Raw genomic sequence first — 26,577 nt, 5'->3', positions numbered from 1 at the left:
TAGGTTATGTTTTGCCCATGTGGATGCAGTCATTTTAACATATATATGGCATCTGCAGAGTAGGTATATTTTTAAAGTTTTATATTATGTAAATAATAGCATATCTACAGTTTTATAGTACAGAGAATTTAGCCTATTGAAGCACTTATTTCTTATATTACCACACTCCATTGGCTTGACAAAAGCTGATAGTGATGTCTGCATTTTTCTCCAGGACTCTGGGATCAGACATCCCATATGGGCCCCCCGCCCGCTGGAACCGGTGCTCGAGGATTGTTGGGACCCGGTTAGTGTCGGTGCTGGAGAGGAGGAGGATCACGGTGACAGGGGATAGCGGCGAACCCCCCGCCTTGTGCAACACATCTTCTGTTCTGCGGTAAAGATGGCGGCGTCAGAGGGGGCGCGCAGCGGCCGGACAACGGCAAGACTCTTCTGAAAAGCTCCAGATTTTACCGAATCTCGCTCGTCGGTTACCGTTAATTTCTGCTCAGATACCATCTGGACCACCGGAATAGAGACAATCGCTGTCACACGCCGGGGTTGCGATTTTATTGTTAAAGGCAGGGTGGGTGGGTTTCACTGATAGCTGCTAACGTTAGCTTACAGGCTAGCCAAACGAGCTAATACGGGCTAGTTAACATTAGCTCGGTGAAGAACAGCGGGGAGGGGATTGAGGAAGACTATTCGGGCCAGGCCGCTCCAGCTTGGGGGAATGTGAGCCAGAGGTGCGCAGGGGGGGTTTGCTCGCTTCGTCCCAAACGTCCTTACACCAAACTACCGGGATGGGACAGCAGGTAGGCCGCGTCGGTGAGGGCACATCGACCGGACTCCAGCCACCACAGCCCCACGCGTCCCAACCACACCAAGGGAAGGGGAACCGGGGGAGCGGCGCCGGGAGGAGACCCCGAGAACCCGGCAGTAGCACCGGGACACCACCGGGCAGGACTGCTGCAGTCAACGTGCCCGATCCAGGGATCAATATATTCACGCTGCATTCAGGTAACGATAGAAATACTTTGTTGGCAAGGTTGTGGGTAACGATAAAGGGCTCCGGTTTTTACTTTTATATGTTTGCTGCTGATTAGCGACTGCTAGCCGAGTCCATGCTAGTTTGACAACGACGCGTTAGCGGAAATAGCCATGCCAACCAACATTAGCTTTCCATGTCTCATCCATTTTACTCTGTGTGTGTGTTAATTTGTCCATTGTCTGTATGTGCAGACATGGGGCAGTTTATACAGAAAATGGATAACTCACTTGCTCACATTTTCTACTAGTATATCAGTACGTTGGAGCATATGTAATGCGCTGCATGTGACCTAAAGCTTCCAAAAGGAAAGACAATGTTTTTGAAAAAGAGAGAGAGTTTTCTGGGCTATCCCTAAAGGGTCACGGCCGCAGGTTAGCAAGTGAAGTTTATCTCCAAGGCCTGTCTTAGCCATACGTGGTTTGGTAAACAGTGATTCTTGCCTCCGGAGGTTGAGTAGCAATTCCACTCCATTAAGTCACTATGGCAGCCACCACAGGCTCACATTACAATACCTAGTGGTTTCACATGCTCACTTACATCCTCTGTCTGATCATTTCTACTGTTACAACGCACTCAGCCAGCTGACTGCACAGTTTGATCCAGTGGGAAATCGATGTGAATTATTTAAGTCACCTTCTGTCATTATGTGATTACACGCAGGCAAGCATCAAAATTTTAAAGCTACTGTGTTATTAAAGTTTAATATCTCAACGTCTATAGTCTCACATGATCAGTGAATTCATGAGGTTACTCATGTATTGCTGGAATAATGTGGGTTAGTGGTCACATGGAAAAAAAATGACACAGACAAGACAGAGGTGGTGGTACTAGTCACCCCACCATCGACCATGTTCCTGCCTCAGAGCTATAGCTATGCATTGATATTGTCGTCAGCACTGTGAGTCATGGAGGACAGCACAGATCTACACTATCTCTCCCCCCTTTGAGCCATGGAGAAAAACTGCCCAGCCTTGACTCCGCCATGCCCCGGATGGCCTGCCTCTTTCATCCCAGCCTTCTCCCCTTAGGCAGTGTCTCTCAGAGGCTGATCTGTGGTGATAAGTAATGAAAATGACATGATGCCAACTAGGTCGCATTGCCATTGTAATGTCATGTGGAAATTTGGTGTTATTTGATGTCTGTCAACTTGCCGTTAGTTTTGTTCGTCACTCACATCTCTCATCCAATGGGTGGTCTCTTCACATGTGCTGCATAGATGTAAAACTACTGGCTCAACATGTCTAGTTTCCGCTGATGTCCTAAACCCAACTTCCTCACACCATTGCGAGAGAAGCGAGGACATGCAGAAGGTGCAAGCTTTTGGGAATGGAAAGCATTTTCAATTCCTGGCTGTCACATCTGAAAAGTAACCCTCCTCAGTTTGAAGTACATACACAGACAGACAGACCTACTAAGTGCAGCACCACTCACTGTCGGCACTGTTCCCTTCTCTCCAATGTCGGGGCAGGAGTGGCCTTTTTATAGCAGCCAGGATGCAGTCACATAGCCACTCTGCAGAAAGACTTCTACTCTTCAAAGCACACTATAATAGAACAAAGAGTCTTAAGTGAGGAAGCTTGGGACTGGGTTCTCAGTCTTCCACTGACTATCAAAGTGCCTTTTTTCTCGTAGACTATTTATGTGATAATGATGCAGCATTATCGCGTATATCTTTGTGGGTGAAATTTGGACTTGTTCTTTTAAGGAGGTTGTTTGAATCATCAGGAAGTCGACATTGATTAGAAACTAAAAAAATGCTTTGTTTTTTTTTTTAATTTTTCAATATGTTATTTTTCCATAGAGTACTTTATCTTTTAGTTTGTAAAATAATCATGTAACCACAGTCATTAATGTGATAAATGACTAAATTGAGTTAACCAATTTTCGGTTTGATTAATCTGTTCAGCTATAGTGTTTATTGACTTGATAAGATAACTTGATGTTTATTTGACAATGACGCCACGTGACCAGGTCTTGTGGAGGAAGTTGAGATAAAACGCTTTGATCCCATTGTGGGAAGTTGAAAGTGTCACGTCAGAAAAAGAGATGTCCTAGAACAGATGCATAGTGTGGTTGTGAGTCACTGGGATGAGGTGTTGGCTTGACGGCATATCTGATTTGATGTTGGTGCGTGTTTTTGTATCTATTATTGATATTAATTTTTAGAGGCAGCATGATTTCAAAAATGTTCCTACTGACCGCTATCAGAGATCAACATGTTGAAGTGGTTTCACTAATCCAGCTTCATAAGCACTTTATAACAGACTAGCATACTTCATAACCTAAATGATGGATTTTTGGGATGTAATTGAAAGGTGCCAGTCTATGAGGAATGCGTGTTTGTCTGTTGAACACATGCCTGTGTGTTGCTGCCTGACTTTCCATTGAGTGTCAGTGGGTTTCATATGTGCACATGCTTCCTCTAGAGTTTCTGTCAGTATACCTAATACCACCGAGTCATTTTAGGGGAGGGCAAACAAAGAGGCTGGAGGGCATTGGTGTAAAATGGTTCTTGCTATGCTTGCTTGGCCCAGTGGCCTCTGCCTTCCCTCTCCTCCATGTCTCCTCAGTAGTAGTGAGCTTTTCAACGTCTGTAGATTCCAGTGTTGGGCTACCAATTTCTTTTTTCACTTCAGAGAAGGCGAGTCAGCTTCTGTCCCCTGCTCAGGTGAGCAGCAGTTCTCCTTAGCTCATCACTAATTTAGCGTCCCTGTCTCTCCACAAGATCCCACCAGACAGACAGGCCAGCTAAAAAACACTGAGCTATTCAAGGACAGACGGAGTGCAGACTGCTTCTTTGCTGATTCAAAGGGAGCCATCCAGACAGCAACCTCTGTGCGTGTTGGTTGATGAGCCATACTGGTGAAGCAGTGGCTGCAACATATTGATGAATCCACCCCTTTAGCCCTGTCAGGATTTCCGAGATTTCCGTCTCTGCAGTGGGTTCATCTGATACAGACACTGCAGTGAGGAGTGTCCTTTGCTATTGAACTGACACAGAGGGTGAATCTACTGAGATAAAATAGCCTCATTAATGGTATATTCATTGCAAGGCTGCACTGCAGGTTATCACTTTTCAGGATTTGTTACTTAAACATTATATTTTGCCTTTCTTAAATGAAACTAACATCTTGCTGGTAAAAAAAAATATGATTGGTGTGTTGACGGTGTAAATAAGCAGTAATGCTACTTCTGAAGGTTTTTTTTAAATAAAATAAAATAAACAAAGCAATTCGCTAATCTATTTTTACCCCAAACAGATCATAGAAACTGGGGCAGATGAGTGGATTGGAATATTTTTTGGCAGCAGGACTGATAGTGAATGTAGAGCCAGCTGTACCTAAAGTGCAGCACTGTTAAAGCTGCCCTGAGGAGAAAAGAGATGCCTGGATCCAGGATACAAGAACCTAAGCTGATTTGCATCACGGGTGAAATTAGATTAGAGACAAATCCACTTTTCTATGGACTCTATGTGCTAAAACCCCAACAACCAGGATAAGTCACACAGAAGCCACTGCTATACCTGGGGAAAATCAAGTTTCAGATGCTTCCGTGGCTACGGGTGAGATTTTAAAAGGCTTTAAAAGATAATATCATGAAGTGAAGATGATTTGTTGATTAAAAACTAGTTAGTAGGTCCTAGTGACTCTCATTAACCACTAGGAGGAGCCATGGCCACACCTCCTCAGGGTAAAACTGGCTAGGAATTGGGGCAAAACTGATGAGTCTGACTGATTGTCTCAGAGGTGGCAGTAAGTATGATTAGATGGATGTGTTTGTGGAAGCGTAGAGTGTTTTAACACTATCAAAAATGGTCTTACATCTGAAGACTGCATGCACCATTGTGCACTCTGTAATGGTTGTGTGTTTAATCATTTATGTCTCTCTGTGCCTTCATCCTCATCCCAAGACTGCACTGTACCACGACTGACTGCCAAGCCTCGACTATTAGTCCCTGCAGTTGACTGGCTCTGTCGGCTTCCTCTCTGTTGAACCCTGGCTGTTGCAACGAGCCTCAATCCTAAATCTACCTTAGAAGGGTTAATGACATTAAAAGTTAGTAAAATGTTCAAGAATGTGCCATAAATTAATGTTACCACACACAAAGCACAATTCAGAGGTTTATCTAGCTCAGTTGTCGTTTTTCCCCAAAGTTTTAATGTTGTTGTGAATGTAAACCAACGCTCAGTTGCAGCCTTGAGCCTTTGCATCTGCTACCAGTCAACCTCGTGTAGTTCCCAAAACCACAGTCCTAGTATTTATTCCTTGGCCTCAACGCTCTTGCAGCTTATATCATTAAAGAGTGAGGATTAATCTGAACAGTGAATGATTGGCTGTGCAGATGGTGAAACCATCCCATGCATCTGTCAGCTTAAAAACACCAAATGTTTTCAATTTGTGGAGAGGTCTAGCCAAATTGTTGTGGTGGCTCCTGGTTAAATTGGAGTTTTCACTCTTAAGCTGCGATGGTGCAGCAGGGAAAAAATTAGATATGGGGTAGGAAAGGGGGACAGTCCCTGTGCCAAGCCTGTTAAGCATTGATTTGCTTCCAGGATCAGTCCTCTGTTGCTGGCATTATCACTGCTGCTTATCTCCTGGGTTGCAGGCTGGAGACTTGGCTAGAAATGCGCACTCACACACACTTACTGTAAACACTCAACACATGCATAAAGACATTCACACACACTCACTCTCTTTCTTTGCGTCCTTGTCAGTGAAGTTGTGATGTGGGGCAGCTCTTTCTGAGGATTATCCGGCACGTCCTACTCCTTCAGTGTAATCATCCGCCAGCTGACCAGTTGGTTAGAAACCCTTAATCTGGGTGCCCCATGGCACTGCTGTACTCAAATATCCCATGTGATGAATGTGACTATTCTGTGAAGAGACACAAGTTGTTGCTTTTGTATGGCTTTGAGTGATTTATCTGAAGAATGGTTGCTGATTGCATATTAGCCTCCATTTATTCATTTCAAGTTATTAATAACTCTGCTATCACCCTGCTGCTCCACTGTCATGTTATGTTTTATCATTACATTGGGTATATAATGCAGTTAATACAGTTTGAATTTGAGAAAATATGTGTTAGATGAATATATAAACCACATACCGTAATTGCATGGTGTACACATTGAAAATAGTTACTCCACTGGGTTGGTTTTGCAGCCAGGGGCATCTCAGCTGTCTAACTAAGAGCACGCTGGAAGTACAATCTTCCGTTTGGGCTTGAGTCTGTTCTTCTAACTGAGTAATTCTAAAGCAGCTTAAACCTACACCTTAACACAGCTTAACCACACCACACACAGATTAGCCGTTCAGACGTCAAGATCCGTGGGTTCTACTGTAAACCCTCATTGGAAAAGGAGAAAAGCAAGGAGGCAGCAACAAGGAGAGTGTCCTTTTCAAGCTTTGCAAAGATTTGCTGTGGTGAACACACCTCTTTACCTGTGGGGAGTTGGCCACATAAACACCCATCTCAGCCAGACATTTTAAGATCATCCACACAAAGCACATTGCATGATGTATTTGACAAGAGCGGGCAGATCTGCAGTGAGGACAGTGCTCTGACATTAGCGTAATATTTCCATTCTGTGTACTTTTCTGTGAATTTATGACTTCTGCTGGACAGAAAAACACACTTTCTTTTTGACTTGGGAATTGAGCAAGGCTGAAGTAGAAATACTTGTTAACAATCCAAAAGCATGTTTTTGCTCTTTTTTTTTTTTCATTTTACATCATAAGGACTGAATGATATTTATAAGCACAGACACCCGGTACTCTGCACCAAACAGGTCAGGGAGCCTGAATGTGACTCTGTATTTTGTATATATATCGAAATAGAATCATTTGATCAAAATATATATTTGACCAAAGCCTGTCAGGTCAAATTTTGCCCTGTGTGTGTGAAACAAACCACCTCAGTGTGGATGTGGAGATAGTTTCAAGTCACCATATGCCGCCAATCCTCTCTGCTGTCACGTAAAGGAGCACTTAGCCTTTTTTGCCAGCACACCTAGAGGGAAGCACTTAGAGTCCATTATTAACCCATAACAAGCCCTGAGAGGAGCAGGGCAGGGCAGGGTGAGCCGTGGGTTAGGGCTCCATTCTTCTTCATTCCACAATGATCCACTGGCCCTAAGGCCCTTACTGGTGTTTATCCACTCCCTAACTGGTGTATTTCCATGTAGACAGCAGACGTGATTGCTGTATGGACAGAGATGAATAGAGAACATTCACAGGTGTTCCCAGCAGCGGCCTGCTTGTGTAATTACTTACTCAGAGAGGGTTGCGACACCAGGATTTGTTAAAGGCGGGGGTCTGATTGATGTAGACGTATGCATCTGCTAGTATGGACATGAGTGGGCACAGGACAAGTGCATAAGTGTATGTTGCTATTGAGTACATTTGTGTGTGTGTGTGTGTGTGTGTGTGTGTGTGTGTGTGTGTGTGTGTGTGTGTGTGTGTGTGTGTGTGTGTGTGTATATATATATATATATATATATATATATATATATATAATAGTTCCACTACGGATAAACTGATGGGGTGATATCAGTAAGCAGAAGTTTTGTGTTCTGTTCACATCCTTAGGAACAAGGGAATATCTTCCTGAGCCAGCACACACACACACACACACACACACACACACACACACACTTTTGATGTGGCATTAATGAGGCTATTGTCCTTTGTCCAGTCCTCTTGAACAACAACTGACTCCCGTCTCTCCTCTCCAGCCATGCATTCTCTATGGACTGCTTCTCAAACTGTTGATGGATGTTAGAAACAAGCACATTAACACACGTACAGTTCCACTAATTGGTTTTTCCACTAATGATTATTTTTGATGAATAAATCCGTTAAATATGTACTCTCTATATAAAATGTCTCACAAATAAGGACAACAAAATGATCCTTCTGCCAAAAAATGTGTTTGTTGTGTTTCGTATTGATTAGTGGTGTTTTTGAAAAATCTGATTACAGATATACTGCTTTAAAAGCTTTAATAAAGGTTTTGCAATGTTTGCTTTACCATGACATCTCAGCCCACATTTAGTTTTTTTGGCAGGCCTCCATAATATATTATATAATTCTGATTCAAGACCCATTACTTTGCTGCCTTTCTTTTCCTTTCCTTTAGTTTTATACTACATAGAGCTGGAACTAATGATTATTTTCATTACTGCTTCATCTGTAGATTATTTTCTAGATTGTTCTACAAACATCTGAAAACAGTGAAAAATTGATTGTATCCTTATTAAGTTGAAGGATAGAAGGGTTAAGAGGTCTGTGGAGATTTTAATGACGTCTGACAGAGAGTGATATGAAGCTATTTTAATAAAATTGGCTTTACTTGAGACCTTGCATTTCCCTAACATTTCTGATGGAAACTGACCACATTTTAAAATTTCCCCTCAAATATCCTTTGATGATATGAACAGCATGTCTGTTATTCTCTTTAAGAGACAGCAGATAGAGTTGTTACAACATGATTTATCATTGAGGCTCAGTGTGATTTGGTGAATATCAGAGAACAAATACCTGCTGGTACTAGATTACAACATACAGTAGATCACTGTAAAGCAGTCTCTCAGGCTCCAGCCCTTTTTTTTATCCGTGACTCTCCCTTCTTCTTCACCTTTTCTGTCTGAGTCTGCCACAGGATCTGTTCTGGCCTGTCCTATTGACTTATGTAATAGCTTGTGTATGTGTGTCTTGTCTGCAGCATTGTCTCAGGTTTTTGTTAGGGCTTCCTGCAGGCAGCCAGCCGTCTATCTCCGCAACGCCATCACTATGTGCTCTGTTATTTCTGGATGTCATGTTGCTATGTTTTGTTCTCCAGCAGCTAAAAATACACCCTTACCTCGCTGGTCATGGGCCTGAGATATGAACTGTATTGTTTTTGATAAGGGTGTGTAAATGATGTTATTGTGTTGTTTAATACTTTGGCACGAGGTGGTTGGTTAGTGAAGTGAAAGCTTTATAGGCACGCGGAGACACAAACACTAATACAAACAGCTGCAAGGGAAGCAGCAGGGTGCAGGGACAGCCAAGGAGATAGTGTCACCATTGATGTGTGTGCATGTGATGCGGATATGTGTGTCTACATGTTATGTGTGCTTTGGGTCTAGGGTCACCTCTGTCCCAGCTGTCTTATGGGCTGCTGCCTTGGCGTGCCCCTCAGACTTGCAAATACCCTCCCAGCTCCGCTAAGCACAAAGCCCGTAGTTTCTTCACAAAGCACATGTGCTACACTTGACAGCACACACACACACCGAGGCACCCACACGGGCACACGACATACCCCACGCAGACCAACTGCTCCCTCAATCAAACGTTTCAGCACATGAATATTGAGCTTGGCCAAGCGTAACAGCATCTTGCTGTTGGTCTGATTTTTAAGAAAGATTGAAGTGATCTAAGAAATATGATCAGTATGAACTTGGCTCATGCTCTGAAATCAATTGTAATTATTGATCATATATGATATACATGATGATATTGATTATTATGTGGCCTCATTTGAGCCTTGGAATACTCGAATAATGGTTGATTGGGTTTCTTCATTTGCCTTTTGCTGTGTGTCTGTCAAAACGTCTCAATTCCAGTCATCACAAACATGTATGTCACAGTATCACTGCTTCATTAAAAAGATTCCTGAGAAGAGTGAGGTGATATGTAGCTATGTAAGAGGAGCAGGTCTGACAGTTGGCTCGGCCTGGCTATAGCAGTTGCAGTCGTGCACATTTACACACACACACACACATACACACACACACACACATGCACACACATGCACACAGAAGAAAAGTGGGGGTCAATGGGTCCTCCCCCTTTCCCTAGACTAGCCATCTGCTGTCGGCCACAGTGCTGGTTCAGGCCTCACACACTGCCACACACACACACACACACACACACACACACACACACACACACACACACACATCACATTCAGCTCAACTTTCCTCCATACCATATACCCTGCCCTACCCCCCTATCCCCCCAATCTCTGTGTATACATGCCCCTAACCCACTCCCCCTCTTTACCACACGCCTTTCTCGCTCCCTCTCTGTGCCATGTTTTGCCATCCCTTACAGTGCGTTAAACCACAGCGAACATCAGTCATGGATGTCTGTGCTCTCCAGATGGACCTTGGAAATCTTGACTCCCCTAGGCCACATCAAAGCTAATAGGGAGTTCCCAACAGGAGTCTGCAAGTCACTACTGTAACTTCAGAAGTTGAGGTGGTTTGATTCAAGGACAGCGTGGGTAAATACTTTGTCTGGGGGGTCTCCGCGTCTCTCTGACTGCTTCTCATACAGCGTTTGTACTCCGCAGTGAAGGAGATGGTTTAGAGAACTAGCTTGTGCGTCTTATTCTTTGCCAGGAAAATGTCCACCTTTGCTTTTCAGTCTCCATCGTCTGAGTCTAAATAGACACAGTTAAGCTTTGAAACAATTGCTCGGAGTCAGCAAAGCGGATTGAGAAAACCACAGTGTTTCTTTGGATACTGGGACTGATTGCTGACGAGACCAGAGCAGAAGATGTACTGGGAACTGTGGCTGAGCCAGGTCACGGCCACTGCTGCGCTACAATGCATGCTGGTCCAGAACAAAGGTGGGCAAGTCTTGTAGATGATGTGGCATAGTGGACTGAATAGATATATGTTATAGAGCTACATAGTTAGGCAAATGAGAAAGATATTTAGTTCTATTTAATGCTGCTTTAGATCACACAGCTTTGGAAATCTCTCTCATGCCTGTGTATGGCATGTGCCTGCCACATGGTGTAGTCTAACAATGGAAAATGCTTAATTTCTTAATGAATTTCTGCCAACTTTGCAAGATTAGAGCATGGGCAAAATTTCACTCAATCCTTTGTATTTGCATGTACCAGCCTAAACTGATCTAAGGAAAAATGAATGCTCATTATGGCCTGATAAAAAGTTGTCTGGCATCTAACATTTAGAAGTTTACATTCTCGATTCCCAAATGAAAAATCAAATCTGCAAGTAATGTTAATAACATCTGAGTTGTGTGTGTGATTGTGAACTCATTAGCTGACCATAGGTTTCAATTTTCAGTCAGCTGCTTTTGTGACAGTTTGTGTCAATTACAATCTTTTTTTCCCTTTTTTTTTTTTTCTTCACACATTTGCTTTCAGGTTGGTAGCATGACATTGCATTTGTTAGTTTGATTGACTCTCCTATTACCAGACGTAGGACATGTATCTAAATTGTGATATAAGACTAAAAATCTTGTTACATTGTCCTATATTAGTCTGTTTTCTGTTTGTATAGATGACATTACGGTTGTGAATTGAAAAACGAATGCCTCCCTCTGTGACAGCCACATCTACATTATATATTATTTAATTTGAATTTGTTTCATTTTGATTTTTTCAATTCAGCATTTGATTTATTTTCTTTAAAGAATACAGAATATATGTAAATATATATATGTCTGTTAAACATGCAGAATATTCTTTGCCACCTTTACCAAAATCTGACCATGTTGGTAATAAATGTGTCTGGTCTGACAGTGAAGAGAACTGAACGTACGTACTGAAGAAGTGGTTATGAATCAACTAGTTTCTTCTTTAAACTTCCCCCTGAGTGTATAGGTGGTAGCTTGTTGGCAGATGTTCAAAACAGAAAAAAAAAAAAAAAACTTTTGTTGTCCTCATCAGACAAAATTTCATCATATCAGTGTGATGTTTGTTTATATTTATATTCATAGACTTCAACATGAAGTTGCATTATGACTGAAATAAAAGTCAGCATTCAGGATGTGAAACCACAGCATTATACAGAAATAAAGACAAGTCTGTGCTAATGTAGTTCACTGGCCACTTTTTATTTTAGGCTGTATGCATACAGGTCATATAGCCACTTGTAATAACAAAGCCAGATCACCTCTGTTTATAGTCATTCATTTGGGATTTGTGTTGCTTACCTCCTGTTTTTTAATATGCTTACATGGGCAAATATAAACAGCACTCACTATTGTTCAATCCTACACAAATAAACCATAAACTACAACCTCCAAAACAACCATAGAGCTACATCAAGACCTCTCTGCTACACTCTTAACAAAAACTGAATACTTTTTAAATGTTGGATTTATTGTGAGTCTATTGTTTTGGATTTTGTTATTTATGTTTGAATTCCTTCTATTTGTCTGAAATAAATCACGGAAGGAAAACCATTCTGTGTAATAGCTTCTCTCTTTTAAAGCTGCCTATACTTAAGTTCTTGTTCTCCATTCTCTGTCCCTCCATTTCACCACCCTCCTCCTCCCACTCACTCAGCAGCTGTCCAGACATGCAGTGACTTTGGCAGCAGCTGTTGAGTGTAGAACGTATTGGCTACGCATATACAAGTTCATAATTGTGTGTCCGTGGGTGTGTTATGTAGCTATGGCAATCACTGCATCCTGTGTAGAGAGAATCTTTCCTATCCCGGTGGTGTTGTAGCTCCGCCCTCTTTCTCTCTGTGTATATACACACACACAAAAACAGTCCCACCTCAGATCTTACCTAGCTCGGGCTAGACACGGCAGGTCTGTGTGTGTAGTCAGTGATAACGGTGCTCTTCAGAGAGTGGACGAGTTAAAGTAATGCTTTTGAGGTGCCTGCAGGCAAGCAGCAGTTTTGAGGAGGAGTGGGCGGCTCTGAGCGGCCGTCAGCGCCACACTGGGTTCAAGCAAGGGACTAAGCCTGGACAGACAGGTAGACAACCGGCAAAATGGACTCCAGGGATTATGGAAAATTAAATCTATCATTTGTTTAGATGGCATCAGTCTTGCCACCAGGCTGTCGTGCAACCCAACTACTGCTTGTCTGAAGATAGAACTGGAATCGGACAGCTGGTTAATATCAGTTTGTGCTGATAAAGTAATTACTGATTATGATTCTTTACTGTCACCCTTGACCTGCGTGAACAATGTTGCTTGTTTACATGTCTCATATTGTATCTTCTCTCTCCCCAACCCTTGCTCCTGCTCTCCGTCCAGAAGCTCTCCACCGGCCATTCGGCCTGGACTCGGCGGCGCTGACGGAGGCGGTGCGCTGGAGCTCCAAGGAGAACCTACTGGGGGCTGCCGAGAGCGACCCTAACCTCTTCGTTGCACTTTATGACTTTGTCGCCAGCGGAGACAACACGCTCAGCATTACCAAAGGTAAATAATGACAATTGACATTGGTTTAAAAAAGAAGGATGACAGTAGAAAAATTGCATTGGCCACAAATCTTTATTAATGAATGCGTCATTTATGTATCAGCTGCGTCATGGCAACAAACTATTCTACTGTGTCAAATTCTTCGAGTACACTGTTTCCACGCATTGGACCAAAAGTTGTTGCCTGGCAATGTGATGTTACTCCAGGAGATTTTTCCATGTCATTGATTGTTCTCGACCACGCCTTCTTAAGAAGCACTGTTGACATGTGTAGCTACACGTTTCCTGTGTAGTCATCACTGAATCTTCCAGGCAAGGCCCGTGATTGGCAGGTCAGCAACTCCTAGAATTATTTCTTTATGAGTAGTTAAGTGTAGTTATGCCAGAGGAATGTTGTATGTCAACAGAGCTTACCTAATAGTAACTGTAATTTCACCTTTCCATGACTTTCTTGTTCTCTACCCACCCACACACACACCACATCCCCCTTTCAAACTATAATTTAATTCTTTTACTCCACCTATGAGCCAAATGCTTTATTATTTTCACTATTTTCCTCACCTTTATTCCCCTTTCTGTTACACACACTCTTTCTTCAAACTTCCTCTCTCAACCAGCAGCAGTTAACCGGTCAACAAGCTCTCCCCTGAGTAATGAGCTTAAAATATCCTCATAACATTATCCAGAGACAGCCAAGCTTGTCTCCCCAACTGATCTAAAGCATTAAACGTGGCAGAGTGTGTTAATTATCCATCGTTTTAAGGCTTCCATGGCAGCTGCCTGGGATGGAAATGATGTTTAGACCCTGACTCATGGAGTGAATCTGAGATTCCTGCCCACATGCAAGCACATGTGCTCTCCCAGGCTCCACTGCACTTTTCCTATCTGTCCCGCTCTTTGCTGTGTCACATGGAAACACCCCAGCATACCTCTAATGCTGCGTTAATATGGAATTTGTTCGACTGTAATAATAACAGGTGGATGAGCACAGTGAGCAGAGGCTGATCACAGAGAGGGACTTAGCAGGCTCGCGTCTGGGGCTAATCATTGTCTCCTCTCTGTGCCAGGCCAAACCAGGCTAGGCCAGACCAGAGCCAAGCTTCAGGCACACATGGCTCCCAGTGTGAGAGAGGGAGGCAGTCAGTGTTTCCACTCCCACAAAACTTAGAGACACAGACGACAGACACAGAGGAGACTGGTGGATTGGTGGGCTGGATGTGGATAACCATGTCTGTTTAATGTAGCTCTGTGGATTGCTGGCATAGTGTGTTAAGTTCTAGTCTACCTTTAGTGGTTACATGTTGGTGGGCCGTGGCTGTCTTACTGACTGGACTTACCTCAGTTAGTTAAATGGTTTACTCGACTGTATTGGACTGCTTAATGTTAGTCTGTTACACAAACTATGTGGCTGCTATTTCTCACAGTTATAGGTATTATTTGACTGATTCATAATAGCCTAAGGCCACATTCAGATTGACTTTAGCCCTCTTGTGAAAAAAAACGCAGCCCTCTCATTCATTTCAGCAAGGCTAATCTGGCGTCATAGCCGGGATGATTTTTTAAAATTGCTCAGTCTTCTGACGGAAAAGTTAAACCAGGCTCAACTTTGCGGCAATGTACTGTAGCTTCATCTGGCAAGATGCTACACTGGCCAATCAAATACATGCATATATACATGGCATCACTTTTTAATGTGATTAGTGTATTTGTGCTGTTTATTTCTACATCCAAGAAGATGTAGACGGGAAGAAAAGACAGTGTAGACGATGTGTGGTAGAACTACAGAGATCCCACCACTAGCAGGCTAAACGTCTGCTCTCTGCTAGACCATCACTCACATCCTGCCACTGCCCTCTGTCTTCTCTTTCTTCCCCTTTTCCGTTTCTCTAATCCTCCATCCAACTTGCTGATCACTTCTCCATTCAGTGTTGTTTGTTGTACTGATGCATCCCTCCCTCCTCCAATCTCCAACACATCAGCCTCTCCGCTCTCTCATGTCTCCTGCACTGACGTCAGAGACAGACAGATAGAGACAACAGACCAAGTTGCTACATGCCTGGTTTTGCCGAGCCTTCTTTGACAGATATGCAGTTCGTCCAACCCTATCATTGTTCCATTGCTTTTGATGTAGTTTCAACGAGAGGCATGTCGTATCCATGACTCTTCTTACTTTTATGAGACCTGATATCAAGGCATTATGACTAGCATGGTGAAGTAATGAGAAGTATTTGTTCCATGATGTGTCTGAATTTGAAGAGAAATTGAATGAATGAAATCTTGTAATCAGAATCAAGACATTTCATTTTCTTATTTAACTTTTAAGTGTTTGTCTTTTGGCTTGCGAATTCCTTCAGCTACTGATTAGCTGTCTGCATTCTAAGGGACACTTTGACCAAGTCTTTGTAACCACCAGGCCATTCTGCCACTATTTGATCAGCTCTCACAAGTTTCCCCTCTTGTGTCCAGGTGAGAAGCTGCGTGTGCTGGGCTACAACCAGAATGGAGAGTGGAGTGAAGTGCGCTCCAAGAACGGCCAGGGTTGGGTGCCCTCCAACTACATCACACCAGTCAACAGTCTGGAGAAGCATAGCTGGTACCACGGGCCCGTGTCTCGCAGCGCCGCAGAGTACCTGCTCTCATCCCTCATCAACGGGAGTTTTCTAGTCCGGGAAAGCGAGAGCAGCCCCGGACAGTTGTCCATATCTCTGCGCTATGAGGGGAGAGTCTACCACTACCGGATCAACACAGCCTCTGATGGAAAGGTAGACACATGCAGTTTGGTGGTTTTGAATTGGCTGGCTAAAGTTTTGTTTTATATAGCTGCACGGTTATCAGTATTGGAGTGTTGGTGTTTGGACTTCACCAGAGTTCATCTTCTTCTTTTTAACTGTGTCTTTGTCCACCCCCGTGCTTCCTTCCCCCTCAGGTTTATGTGACTTCTGAGAGCCGTTTTGCCACCCTGGCCGAGCTGGTCCACCACCACTCCACTGTCGCCGATGGCCTGGTCACCACATTGCACTACCCAGCACCCAAATGTAACAAGCCCACAGTGTACGGTGTGTCACCCATCCATGACAAGTGGGAGATGGAGCGCACAGACATCACCATGAAGCACAAGCTGGGAGGAGGCCAGTATGGGGAGGTGTACGTGGGAGTGTGGAAAAAGTACAACCTCACAGTGGCTGTCAAAACACTCAAGGTCAGTAAGCCCTTTTTTATATCATCATTTGATTTCTCTGAACTTTACAGTAGATGGTTGGATGGATATCTTAACAGAACCTTTGCTGCATTAAATAATGGGGCCTGGGCAAAACAATAGTTATAGATCACCACCTGCAGGTGGACTTTGGTATTACATGTGATTATTTCTATAGATATTGTGTTACATTTTCTAAATTTTTTTAACTTTCTTTTCTTTTTGTGTTTCTTTCCATTTCTACAATGACAGGAGGACACCATGGAAGTTGAAGAATTTCTGAAAGAAGCAGCAGTTATGAAGGAGGTTAAACACCCGAACCTCGTTCAGCTACTAGGTATTGTATTTTATTGTTAAACTTGTTTTGAAGTTGTTGTGCCCATTAAAACCCAATTTTTACTCATATTTTCTATTAGAACACATTTTTCCCTCCTAAAATTGCACTATTGCTGGCCTTTGGCAGGTGTGTGTACATTGGAGCCTCCATTTTATATCGTGACTGAGTACATGCCACACGGCAACCTACTGGACTACTTGAGAGAGTGTGACAAAGAAGAGGTGAACGCTGTGGTCCTGCTCTACATGGCCACACAGATCTCCTCTGCCATGGAATACCTGGAAAAGAAGAACTTCATACACAGGTAAGGGGATGGTCTAACTATGTCAGTATGTGTATATGCACACATCTCCTTGTATTAGTCCACATATGTGAAAGACTAATTTCTCCTTTTCTCCCCATCTTCCTCTCTCCTCCTCACCTCACCCCTCAGGGATCTTGCAGCGAGGAACTGCCTGGTCGGCGAGAATCATGTTGTGAAGGTTGCAGATTTCGGCTTGAGCAGGTTGATGACTGGTGACACCTACACTGCCCACGCTGGGGCCAAATTCCCCATTAAATGGACTGCACCTGAGAGCCTTGCATACAACACCTTCTCCATCAAGTCTGATGTCTGGGGTGAGCGATACATGTGCATACAGTCATACTAAGTGTTGATTTTTCTCTTTTGTACCTAATTTCTATTGTCCTAATGTTTGATCCTCTGAAACTTTCTTCCTTACAGCATTTGGGGTGCTGCTGTGGGAAATTGCCACATACGGCATGTCTCCATACCCAGGCATTGACCTGTCTCAGGTCTATGACCTCCTGGAGAAAGGATACCGTATGGAACAGCCTGAAGGATGTCCACCGAAAGTCTATGAACTCATGAGAGCATGTAAGTAGTCTGGCCTACTTCTTACTTATTTACCAAGTGCTTGCACTGCACTGGGAAGACGTGAATAGAGGTTGACAGCTGCGGTCGTCCATTCATCTTTCTTACATTTCTGTCAGACCTTTGTCATGTCACACTTCACTGAATCCCCTTCCAAACTGACTGAAAGCTCGCTGTCCTGATTTTACACAAAAACATTTCTTTCAAAAGGTCTGTGAAAGCAATGTTGGAGTTGTAACTGGATTACTTTAAAATCCATTTAAATTCACATGTAGTTGTCAAATATAGCATTTCCTTGTAGTGATATCTCTTTTTGTCTGTTTCTCTCCAAAAGGCTGGCAGTGGAGCCCATTAGACAGGCCTTCATTTGCAGAGATCCACCAAGCCTTCGAAACCATGTTTCATGACTCCAGCATCTCTGAAGGTACAGTAACATGTAGCTTGTTCTCAGTTCTCATGGAATTTAACTGTTATTCGTAGTAGCTGCAGTCATTAAGCCGAACATTCAAATCTGTATCTCATTCAGACTGTTGGCTTTTACACTTTTGAAGGCAAGTCAACTGCCTGTTCAGCTTAGAGAACTTAAAAGTGTATTCAGGTATACAAAATAGGCAAGAAAGCAAGAAAGATGAAACAAGTGGTAAGCTAGAAGCGGGGCAGATAGTTTAACAACAAACAATACACTTACAAATTTATTTTAGTTTATTTGTTCAGCAAGCGTACAGTATATACAGTGTGTTGGATTTTGGTAAAGGCTGCCTGTCAGTTGAGTGTTTTCTTCTTTGTACATTACAGAGGTAGCAGAGGAGCTCTGCAAGACGGCCTCCTCTGGTCACTGCGGACCATTGCATTCTTTCAGTCATGACATGCCCCTTTTGCCCTCCAAATCTCGCACACTCCACAAGCACACAGAAAACAAGGAAAACATCGAGGGTGGACTGGACGGGCGCACTGACCACGGCACGCACAGCCACTCAGGTACAGCCGGGCATCCCTACCTTACTACCAACCAGTCACGTGCACGACATTATGATTCTGCAGGTATGCCTGAGGACACCACTTCAGAGAGTCATCTGCAGCGTCGCCAAGCCCGTCGTCTGAGGAGAAGAGCAGTCATTTTCCTTAACAACTGACCTCACAGCAGTTCTGCAAGCACAGCCTGACAGTGTCCCTACATTGGCCCAGAATTACAACTGTTTCAGCATCAAAATCAAAATTATTTGATTGCTAAGGTTCTAAGTTCAAGTTATTCATCTATGAATCTTAAGCATACATGTCCATGTCATCCCACACCATTTAAAAGATTTAAAAGATAAAAGTAACACAAAACTATAATAGAACCTTAAAATAATCCTGCAACAATTAAAAGATCTAGAAATACTGAAATATGTGCCAACTTTCCCAACATCGTGTAGTACTGAGGGATAATGGCAAAAAATACCATTATAGATACTATCACTATATACTATGTGAGACTGCCACCACACTCAATATAACAGTCCCTTGTCCTCCATTATCCCCAAAGAAGATCATAGTAGACTGAGTCAAGACTTTTCCAGTTACTTTATTTCCCTGTCTAAATTAGTTTTGCTGACAGGATACACTAATCCATGCACCGCTGATTAAAGAAAACCAACATTTTAGAATTAAGTGTTTTCAGTTTCCTTCAGCATTTTAAATGTGATCCAGGTGGTCACTCCGAGTCAATCTCAACACTCCCAAGTATAACAAGACATCTCCATGTTCAACTGAACCATCGTCCCTCGTCTCTGACACATATACATTTGACAAGTGTCTGTTACCTGTGATGTGAGTTACCAAAAAGAATCAAGACCTTGTATTAATATTTTCTAACCCTAATATTAAATTCCCATCATATTGTCAATTGTTTGTCTTTGTCTTGTTTAAGTTATTACATATTTATTTGTTTAATGTTGAAAATAAAATCTTGTTCATTTGTGAGTTTGGAGAGCTCTCAGGATGTGTGTGTTTATGTAAAGAAGACAGTCTGTCCTTTGTTTTTGTCTTGGTCTGTTTTGTCATTGTGGCCATTTAGTTCATCTTGTATGTTTTCTTCCATAACCACAAGTATTCACCCTTAAAAGGAACAGTAACGTTCATGAATTCATAAGTCCAGTTCACACGGGCACAAGACTTCTAAAGAAAAGAATGAAAACTGTGCCTCCATCGATTGTCCTAAATTGTACATAAAAGTGTGCAAAATAATTGACAATTAAAACCACAACCTATATGTTTTTTTCTTTCCATGTATAATGGCTGTAGAGTAGGTCATACACTAATCGCAGGGTTGGCGGCTCTGTCCCCAGTTCGTGTGTCTGTCTGTGTCTGTTATTGAATGAGAAGCAAATTGTAAAGCTCTTTGGATAAAAGTGAAAACCATTACCAGTTACAAGAGTGTGTTATGAATATTTCTTGTTTGTATACATTTATATATAAATGCACATTATTGGTGAGGAGTGTATTGTCTACTTGCTTGCTACTCTATGTGCTCCTATTCACTTCAGAACTGTGATGGATATAATTGACTGTTATTTTTCAGTTTTCTCCTTCATTATCTCCAACTCTGTTGTGCTTGTTGGTGAAATTTGTGCGCCATTCTCTATTTATTTATGGGCTTAGCAGCAAAGTTACACAACAGCCTTCCAAGTATCAGGAGGCGGGGCTGTTTCTGAGTGGCTCCTGTTATCATCAAGTCCCAGAAGTGTATTCATCATCCCGTCTTTTACAAGAGCAACTTGTAAATCATTGAATTAGCGTGTGCACGTGCATGACAGGCATGGCCTTAAAACTTTCCATCTCCTTTCCTGAAATGCTTTTTCCTTACTCATGAGTCCCCAAGGAGCAAAAAACAGCTTTTAAGGAGAAAGGGAATAGTCCCGTCTTATTACAACATCACAGAGCTATCTGATAGAATGCAGGACATTAAAGTACAGGCAAGGGAGCTAAAAGAATTCAGAACAATGTCTGTCATGTCCTTTTTATTTTGCAAGATATTAAGCAACCTTAAATCAAAGATGGCTTTAGTGTTTTAATCCATTCTTCTCTGCTCTTTCCAGGCTGGGCTTCTTTGCTGGGAGGCGATGGCCGATCAGGCAGCTCTCCTGCTCTGCCCAGAAAACAGCAGCCACGAGATAAATCTCCCAGCAGCCTTTTAGAGGATGCACAGGATATGGGCACATTTACACGAGACCGCAAAACTGGCTTTTTTAGTTCCTTCATAAAGAAGAAATCTTCCTCTTCTTCTTCATCCTCACCATCCTCCCAGCTCCAACAGAACCTTCCAACGCCACCCAAGAGGAGCAGCTCTTTCCGGGAGATGGAGACACAGCCTCACAAGAAATATGAACCCACTGCTGATTTCAGTGCTCCTCCTCCTTTGCCCCAGTCTGACAGTTTAGGTGGCTTCTCTGCCTCTCCTTCCCACTCCCACGGGGAACCCACCCAGACTCAGTCACGCTGTTGTGGGGCTGCTTTCGGACAGAAACCCTCTAGTGGAGGCCTTGGTTCACAGGTGACAAGTGGCAGCAGTTGGGGTGGTTTGGCAGGTTTTTTTACGCCTAGACTCATTAAAAAGACCCTGGGGCTACGGACAGGAAAGACGACCTCTTCAGAGGACGGTGGAAGTATAGTTGGAGGGCCTAAACCCTTCCCTAGGTCCAATTCTACCTCCTCTATGTCAGCTGGGCTGCCAGATCTGGAGCGCATGGCTCTAACTTTACCCAGGAACCGCAGTGCTAAACCCCCTCTGGAGAGGACTGCCTCCACAACCTCCCAGCCAGAGAATGGGGCTGCACGGCCCTCAGAAACTCTGCTGAGAAGGATGGATGAGGGGACCGCACAGATCAGGGAAAGGCCCAAAGCCAAGCTACTACCCCGGGGCACTGCTGTAGGGGTGAGGGCACCAGGAGTAGGGGGGGAGGTGGGGGAATCGGACAGTCTCTCACGGGTCAGGGAGAGTAGAGAGGAGAGTGGGGGGGGGCTGGACAGGCAGCAGAGTTGGTCCTCTCCCTCTAAGACTTCTAGTTCGAGTGCTTCCTCAGCTGCACCAACTCACAACCACAAAGTTCCAGTCCTGATCTCCCCCACGCTGAAGCACAGCCCAGCTGATGTGCACCTAGTCGGGCTAGACTCTCAGGGGAACCGCTTCAAACTGCTGTCTGAGCACCAAGCAGACCGGGACAGGCCGCGACTTGTAAAACCCAAGTGTGCTCCTCCTCCACCTCCCACTCTGCGCAGCCTGCAACACTCCTACAGCGGTGATGGAGAGGAGCAAGTAGGAGGCGCACCCGTGGAAGTGAACGGAGACACGTTAAAAGGTCACAGGTCAGGCCGAATGTCAGGAGGAGCGACGACGGGCAGACCGTCTGTGCCACCACCACAAGTGCCTCCTGGATCTTCCTCCTCCTTTTCCTCTTCTTCTGCCACCAACAACACGACTCCCACCAAAATGGCCAACGGAGCAACCACCACTGCCTCGTCCTCACACACAGCACCATCTGCCAGTTCCAAAGTGGCACTGCGGCGAACCAGGCAGCAGGCGGAGAGGGTACCTCTGGAGCGGGTAAGCCGTGAGGCCCTGCTGGAGTGCGCTGAGTGCCTGAGCAGCGCCCTCCACGCCAGCTCCGAAAGCCCCTCCAGCAGCCAGGTGCTGGACGCTGGCCACCAGCTGCTAGACTACTGCTCAGGTTATGTGGACTGCATCCCTCAGATGAGGAACAAATTTGCCTTCCGAGAGGCAGTGGGGAAGCTGGAGCTCAGCCTGCAGGAACTGAGGGCCTCGTCTTCGGGAGGAGGACTGAGCAATATGGGGCCCAACACTGTACTGGACAACCTGCACAGCTGTATTAAAGAGATTAGTGACGTAGTACAGAGGTAGCCACTGTGACGACACCAACGGTCACCCCTAACTACCCAACAGATCGCTTATATTCCCTTTTTTTATGTTTCTGGTTCTATTGACAGCTTTTTGGGGGACGAAATGAGATGAATCTCTAAAGTACCTCAGAGAAATCTCTACAAAGTGTAATCTTTTTATTGTTTACAAACAACAAGTTTCATAAAATGCCAGTGTGGACACTAATTTGCTCTGACCTGTACATATTGAGAAATGTTTATACCAAACTAAATGTGGTTTAAGTCACACCATGAAATGTTTTGCCGCAAATCTCCACCACGGCCTCTTTGTTAAATGAATGTCGAGTGTATCAGCTGTGTGTAGCCAGCCCAGAGACTAGGTAAGGCTCCCTCTGCTTATCTGTCGGTCTGTCACATTACTGAGTGAGAGTGATGGTGGTTGTGCCCAGCCTTACCGAGAATACTAGACAACTGTTTTCCCTGACTAAAGCTCAACAGTGTTTCACAAATTTGTGATTCATGAGTTTTCCACTCAGTGTCTGGGAAATTTAGTGACCATAAGCCATTTTTTAAAGCCATTTGGGGTCTCAATTTGACACTTTTATTTTGTGTGCAGATGTTTATTTTGATTTTATTGCATAGATTGCAACTGACAGGCAGTATATTTCAGTAGTTGGACAATTGTGATAAAAGAGTAAATCTCCCCAAAACTGCTTTTTTTTTGGTATTTGATTAAAGTCTTGTTTTTGAGAATAATCTTTAGAGAATAATCAGCTGTGTTGACAGTGACATTCCCACAAGGTGAGACCATTGAAAGCTATTGAAGGGATCACTTACAGCATTGAGACTTGTGTTCATTTGACAAGCATGTAAATAAGCTCAAGTGAAACGTCAAGTTTACGTTTCAGTAATACCAAATACAGGCTTATCAAATCTAAAAAGACAAGAAAAGATTTATATGAATCTATTTTGTCTGTTCCCCACAATACTGAAGCATAAATGAGTGAATGTGGGGCATCTTATCATATGCACAGCATTTTGTCTTTGCTTCAGTGACGTGACTGATGTTCACACTTTAACACAGTGCCACATAAATGGGGAAAATCCCCAGTCCCCTAAAGCATTTCAATATTTATGTCCAGTTATCCTTGCACACTACATTTCTTCCTTGTATGACGGAGCATAAAAGAGTGGAGTGAGGAGAGGGAGAGCACAGGGTAGCACATGAGCAGGTGAACTGGGACAGTGTTTCTATAAGTGTCCTTCCAAGTATGGACAATGCTGGATTCCCTGTAGCCTTGTCGTGGCCTCAGTGCCTCAAATTCTTCAATGTATGAACACTACGAAAATGCAGAGACCTACTTTACACTAATCTCACAGTACTGATCTCTCAGCAAACAAACTGCAGTATGTCTTCAGCACATGAGCGATTTGTACATTATTTGGTTCAAAGAAAAATGCTTTTTAGAATGTCTATGTATGAACTTGAATTTTAAATTATTCTTTTTTTTTTTCTTTTTTTTTTTAATTAAAAGCACAGACCTATTTTGAGAAAAGAGTTATGTAAATATTTGATTTATTTCATATCCAGGAAACAAAAGATTTATGTGTGGTCCCAGCATAAAGAGCAATGTTTTTGACTGTAGAGATCTATTGCAAGACTGAGGCCCATCCACCCAGATCTGAATATCTGCTTTATGAATGTATTATTCTTCGGTTCTGAACCCGGTCCAATGTTCATCTGCATGACTCTTTAATCTCTTAAGGTGCCATTTTTCTTTATTTATTATTATTATTTTTACAGTTTATTGGCCCATAGTTCTAATTTTGGTCACACTAAAGTCCAGAAACAGCTGCTCTGTTTTTTGAGCACAAACAAAACTGTGTACAGCGCACACACAACTCACAGATATTTTTATTTTCTTTGTTTCGCTTTGGCTCACATCTTAATTTACACTGGATAAGATAAGCCTGGATAAGACACATTGGCTCATTGACACGTTGCATCTGAATATTACAAATTGTAATCTGACACTGCAGGTCCATAACACTTTCAAAATGTCCGTTAATTACACTTGATAGATTGCCAAGTAAAACTTCTTGTCAACTTGTTTTGTTGTGCATTTCATGTGATCATTTCATGTGACTGTGTGTCAGGAAAATATTCCCATTTCTTGCCAAACAGGATGCTTTGAGACGAACTGAATGCCATCATTGTTGTGCTCATGATTCTTGGTGCCTTTTTGTGAACAAATAATTTATATACAGTCACAGATAATTTATGTACACTGCAAGAAATCACAAGTGGCAATGTTTAAGTCCATCATTTAAACATTCATGTGTTAGCTTTTCTTTGCCATGAAATTGTGGTAGGTTATCACTACATTATGCATTTCTACCATATGGAGGTTAACGGTCATATCCAAACTTGAAACCAAAAGGTGCACTTTGTTTCAACTTTGTATTTGGCCATTTATTAGTGGCCATTAACACTGTCAGTGCAGCCATATATGTTTAGGTTTCCTCTTGAACAAACAACACACGAGCCTGCTGCACTAAATCCAAGCTGCTCTGTTGTCTCGTAATCTGATCATGTCAAAAGTTTCATCTGAAACATTTTTCTCTGTAATTGCCTAGCAACAGTCTGGTCTATTTGCCTGTTGGGTTTCTATTGATTTTTTTTTTTTTTTTTTTTTGTGCATCTCTGTGGAACAGGTTTCCCAAAAAAGCCTTATCAAGGAGTGAAAAAAAAAAAGTGATCTTCCAGAATCAAACACATTTCCAGCCTGGATGCTTTTTTTTTTTAAAAGAAATAAAACATATAAAGATTCAATCAATGCTTTTTAGTGTCAGTGAATTGATTAGGTACCAATGGTGATCCACCCCACACCCTCAAATCTGATATCTAAACCAATGATGTTTCACATTTTTACCACAACATTTCTTCTCATACTCATATCAGTCTTCTGCATTGTCTTTATTTATGTTGCCTGCATTTATTCTGTACATCTGTTTTTTTCCCCTTCTGTCTCCCTGTTTTGGAGAACAGCTCTGGAGAACGTCTACATCATTATACCAAAGGCCACTTCTTCAGTTGTACGAGTGCAATGTAAACCGACACACAAACACACACACAGACACACCATAATGGAATATGTGAATCTAAACAGGGATGAAAAATGGCAGAGATGTTAACATTAACTTTTTTATTGTACAAAATATATATTTCGTGGTTTTTTTTGTTTGTTTTTTTTGTGTTTTTTTTTTTTAATTTAAAGCTCACGTTATATTACTGTGAAGTTCTGCTTATCAGTGTTAAGCCTATTGTAAATAATAAAGATATTGATGAATACTGTTTTGATGTTGGTTGTTGAGGTGCCTTTAATAGTTTTATCAATTTTACATAAATATTCATGATTGAAATTAGTGTTTTTTGACTCAAGAGCAAAGGCACAGCCTCTTCAGCCTCACAGACACTAGGGATGGTCAGTTATGTGTGAGGAGTCAACACAATGAGGGCTGTCTTTAAATCAAATATAAATAAAATGATAATTGTAAATGTTAAATCAGGAAACAAATTAAATATGAGATGCAATATAAAAGATGGTTTCATAAATAAATGAAAAGTCATTTTAAAATCAACTTTACTATAAATTCTTGTCAAAATCCTTTAAATGTGTATGTTTTCAGATATTTGGATTGCAATTACCAATTATTATTTGATAAATCTGCAGATTATTTTCATTTATTTTCTTCATTAAACTTTTGGTCTTTTAAATGACAGAAAACAGTGACAATGCTCATCATTTCCCAGAGCTCAAGACATATTCAAATATGTTTTATTTGTCTTGTCTAATCAACGGTTCAAACCCAAAAGGCATTCAATTCAAAGAAAATGGCACATATTCATTTTTGAGAATCTGAAACTACAGTTTTTTGTTTGTTTTGTGTTTGATGTTTTTTGGGGGGCATTTTGCTTTCAAAATCATTTAAATAATTAATCAATTAACAAATCTGTTCCTGATTAATTTTCTTTCGTTTGACTAATGTACTAAACTTTTTTTTCTCCCACCGATATAAGTTATTAAA

The 26,577-nt window shown here is 42.5% G+C and overlaps 1 protein-coding gene across 4 annotated transcripts; it reads left to right on the top strand.

The window, feature by feature from the left end:
- The first annotated feature begins 236 nt into the window (after nt 1-236).
- abl2 (c-abl oncogene 2, non-receptor tyrosine kinase) lies at nt 237-25,843 on the top strand. 4 transcript variants are annotated; one of them, XM_056378905.1, is made up of 11 exons: nt 237-999; nt 13,046-13,207; nt 15,673-15,968; nt 16,133-16,405; nt 16,655-16,739; nt 16,866-17,043; nt 17,173-17,357; nt 17,464-17,616; nt 17,948-18,037; nt 18,409-18,591; nt 20,691-25,843. In XM_056378905.1, the coding sequence occupies exons 1-11, from the start codon at nt 783-785 to the stop codon at nt 22,508-22,510; spliced, it is 3,642 nt and encodes a 1,213-aa protein (XP_056234880.1). In that variant the 5' UTR covers nt 237-782; the 3' UTR covers nt 22,511-25,843. The 4 variants fall into 4 exon arrangements, with proteins under 4 accessions (XP_056234880.1, XP_056234879.1, XP_056234882.1 ...); XM_056378904.1 differs by having other exon boundaries at nt 13,043-13,207; XM_056378907.1 differs by lacking the exon at nt 237-999 and adding an exon at nt 12,390-12,758.
- The last annotated feature ends 734 nt before the right edge of the window (nt 25,844-26,577 follow it).

The sequence above is a fragment of the Seriola aureovittata genome, chromosome 6 (assembly GCF_021018895.1).
Source record: "Seriola aureovittata isolate HTS-2021-v1 ecotype China chromosome 6, ASM2101889v1, whole genome shotgun sequence".
NCBI classification, from domain to species: Eukaryota; Metazoa; Chordata; class Actinopteri; order Carangiformes; family Carangidae; genus Seriola; species Seriola aureovittata.
This window is presented reverse-complemented; position numbering and strand designations above follow the sequence as displayed.

What these genes read in the sequence shown, in the direction of transcription:
- abl2 (XM_056378904.1), top strand. Translation starts at nt 783, where the DNA reads ATGGGACAGCAGGTAGGCCGCGTCGGTGAGGGCACATCGACCGGACTC. An exon ending in ACACAGCCTCTGATGGAAAG is followed by an intron (nt 15,969 to 16,132) that starts GTAGACACATGC and finishes CTTCCCCCTCAG; the next exon opens with GTTTATGTGACTTCTGAGAG. An exon ending in CATCAAGTCTGATGTCTGGG is followed by an intron (nt 17,358 to 17,463) that starts GTGAGCGATACA and finishes TCTTCCTTACAG; the next exon opens with CATTTGGGGTGCTGCTGTGG.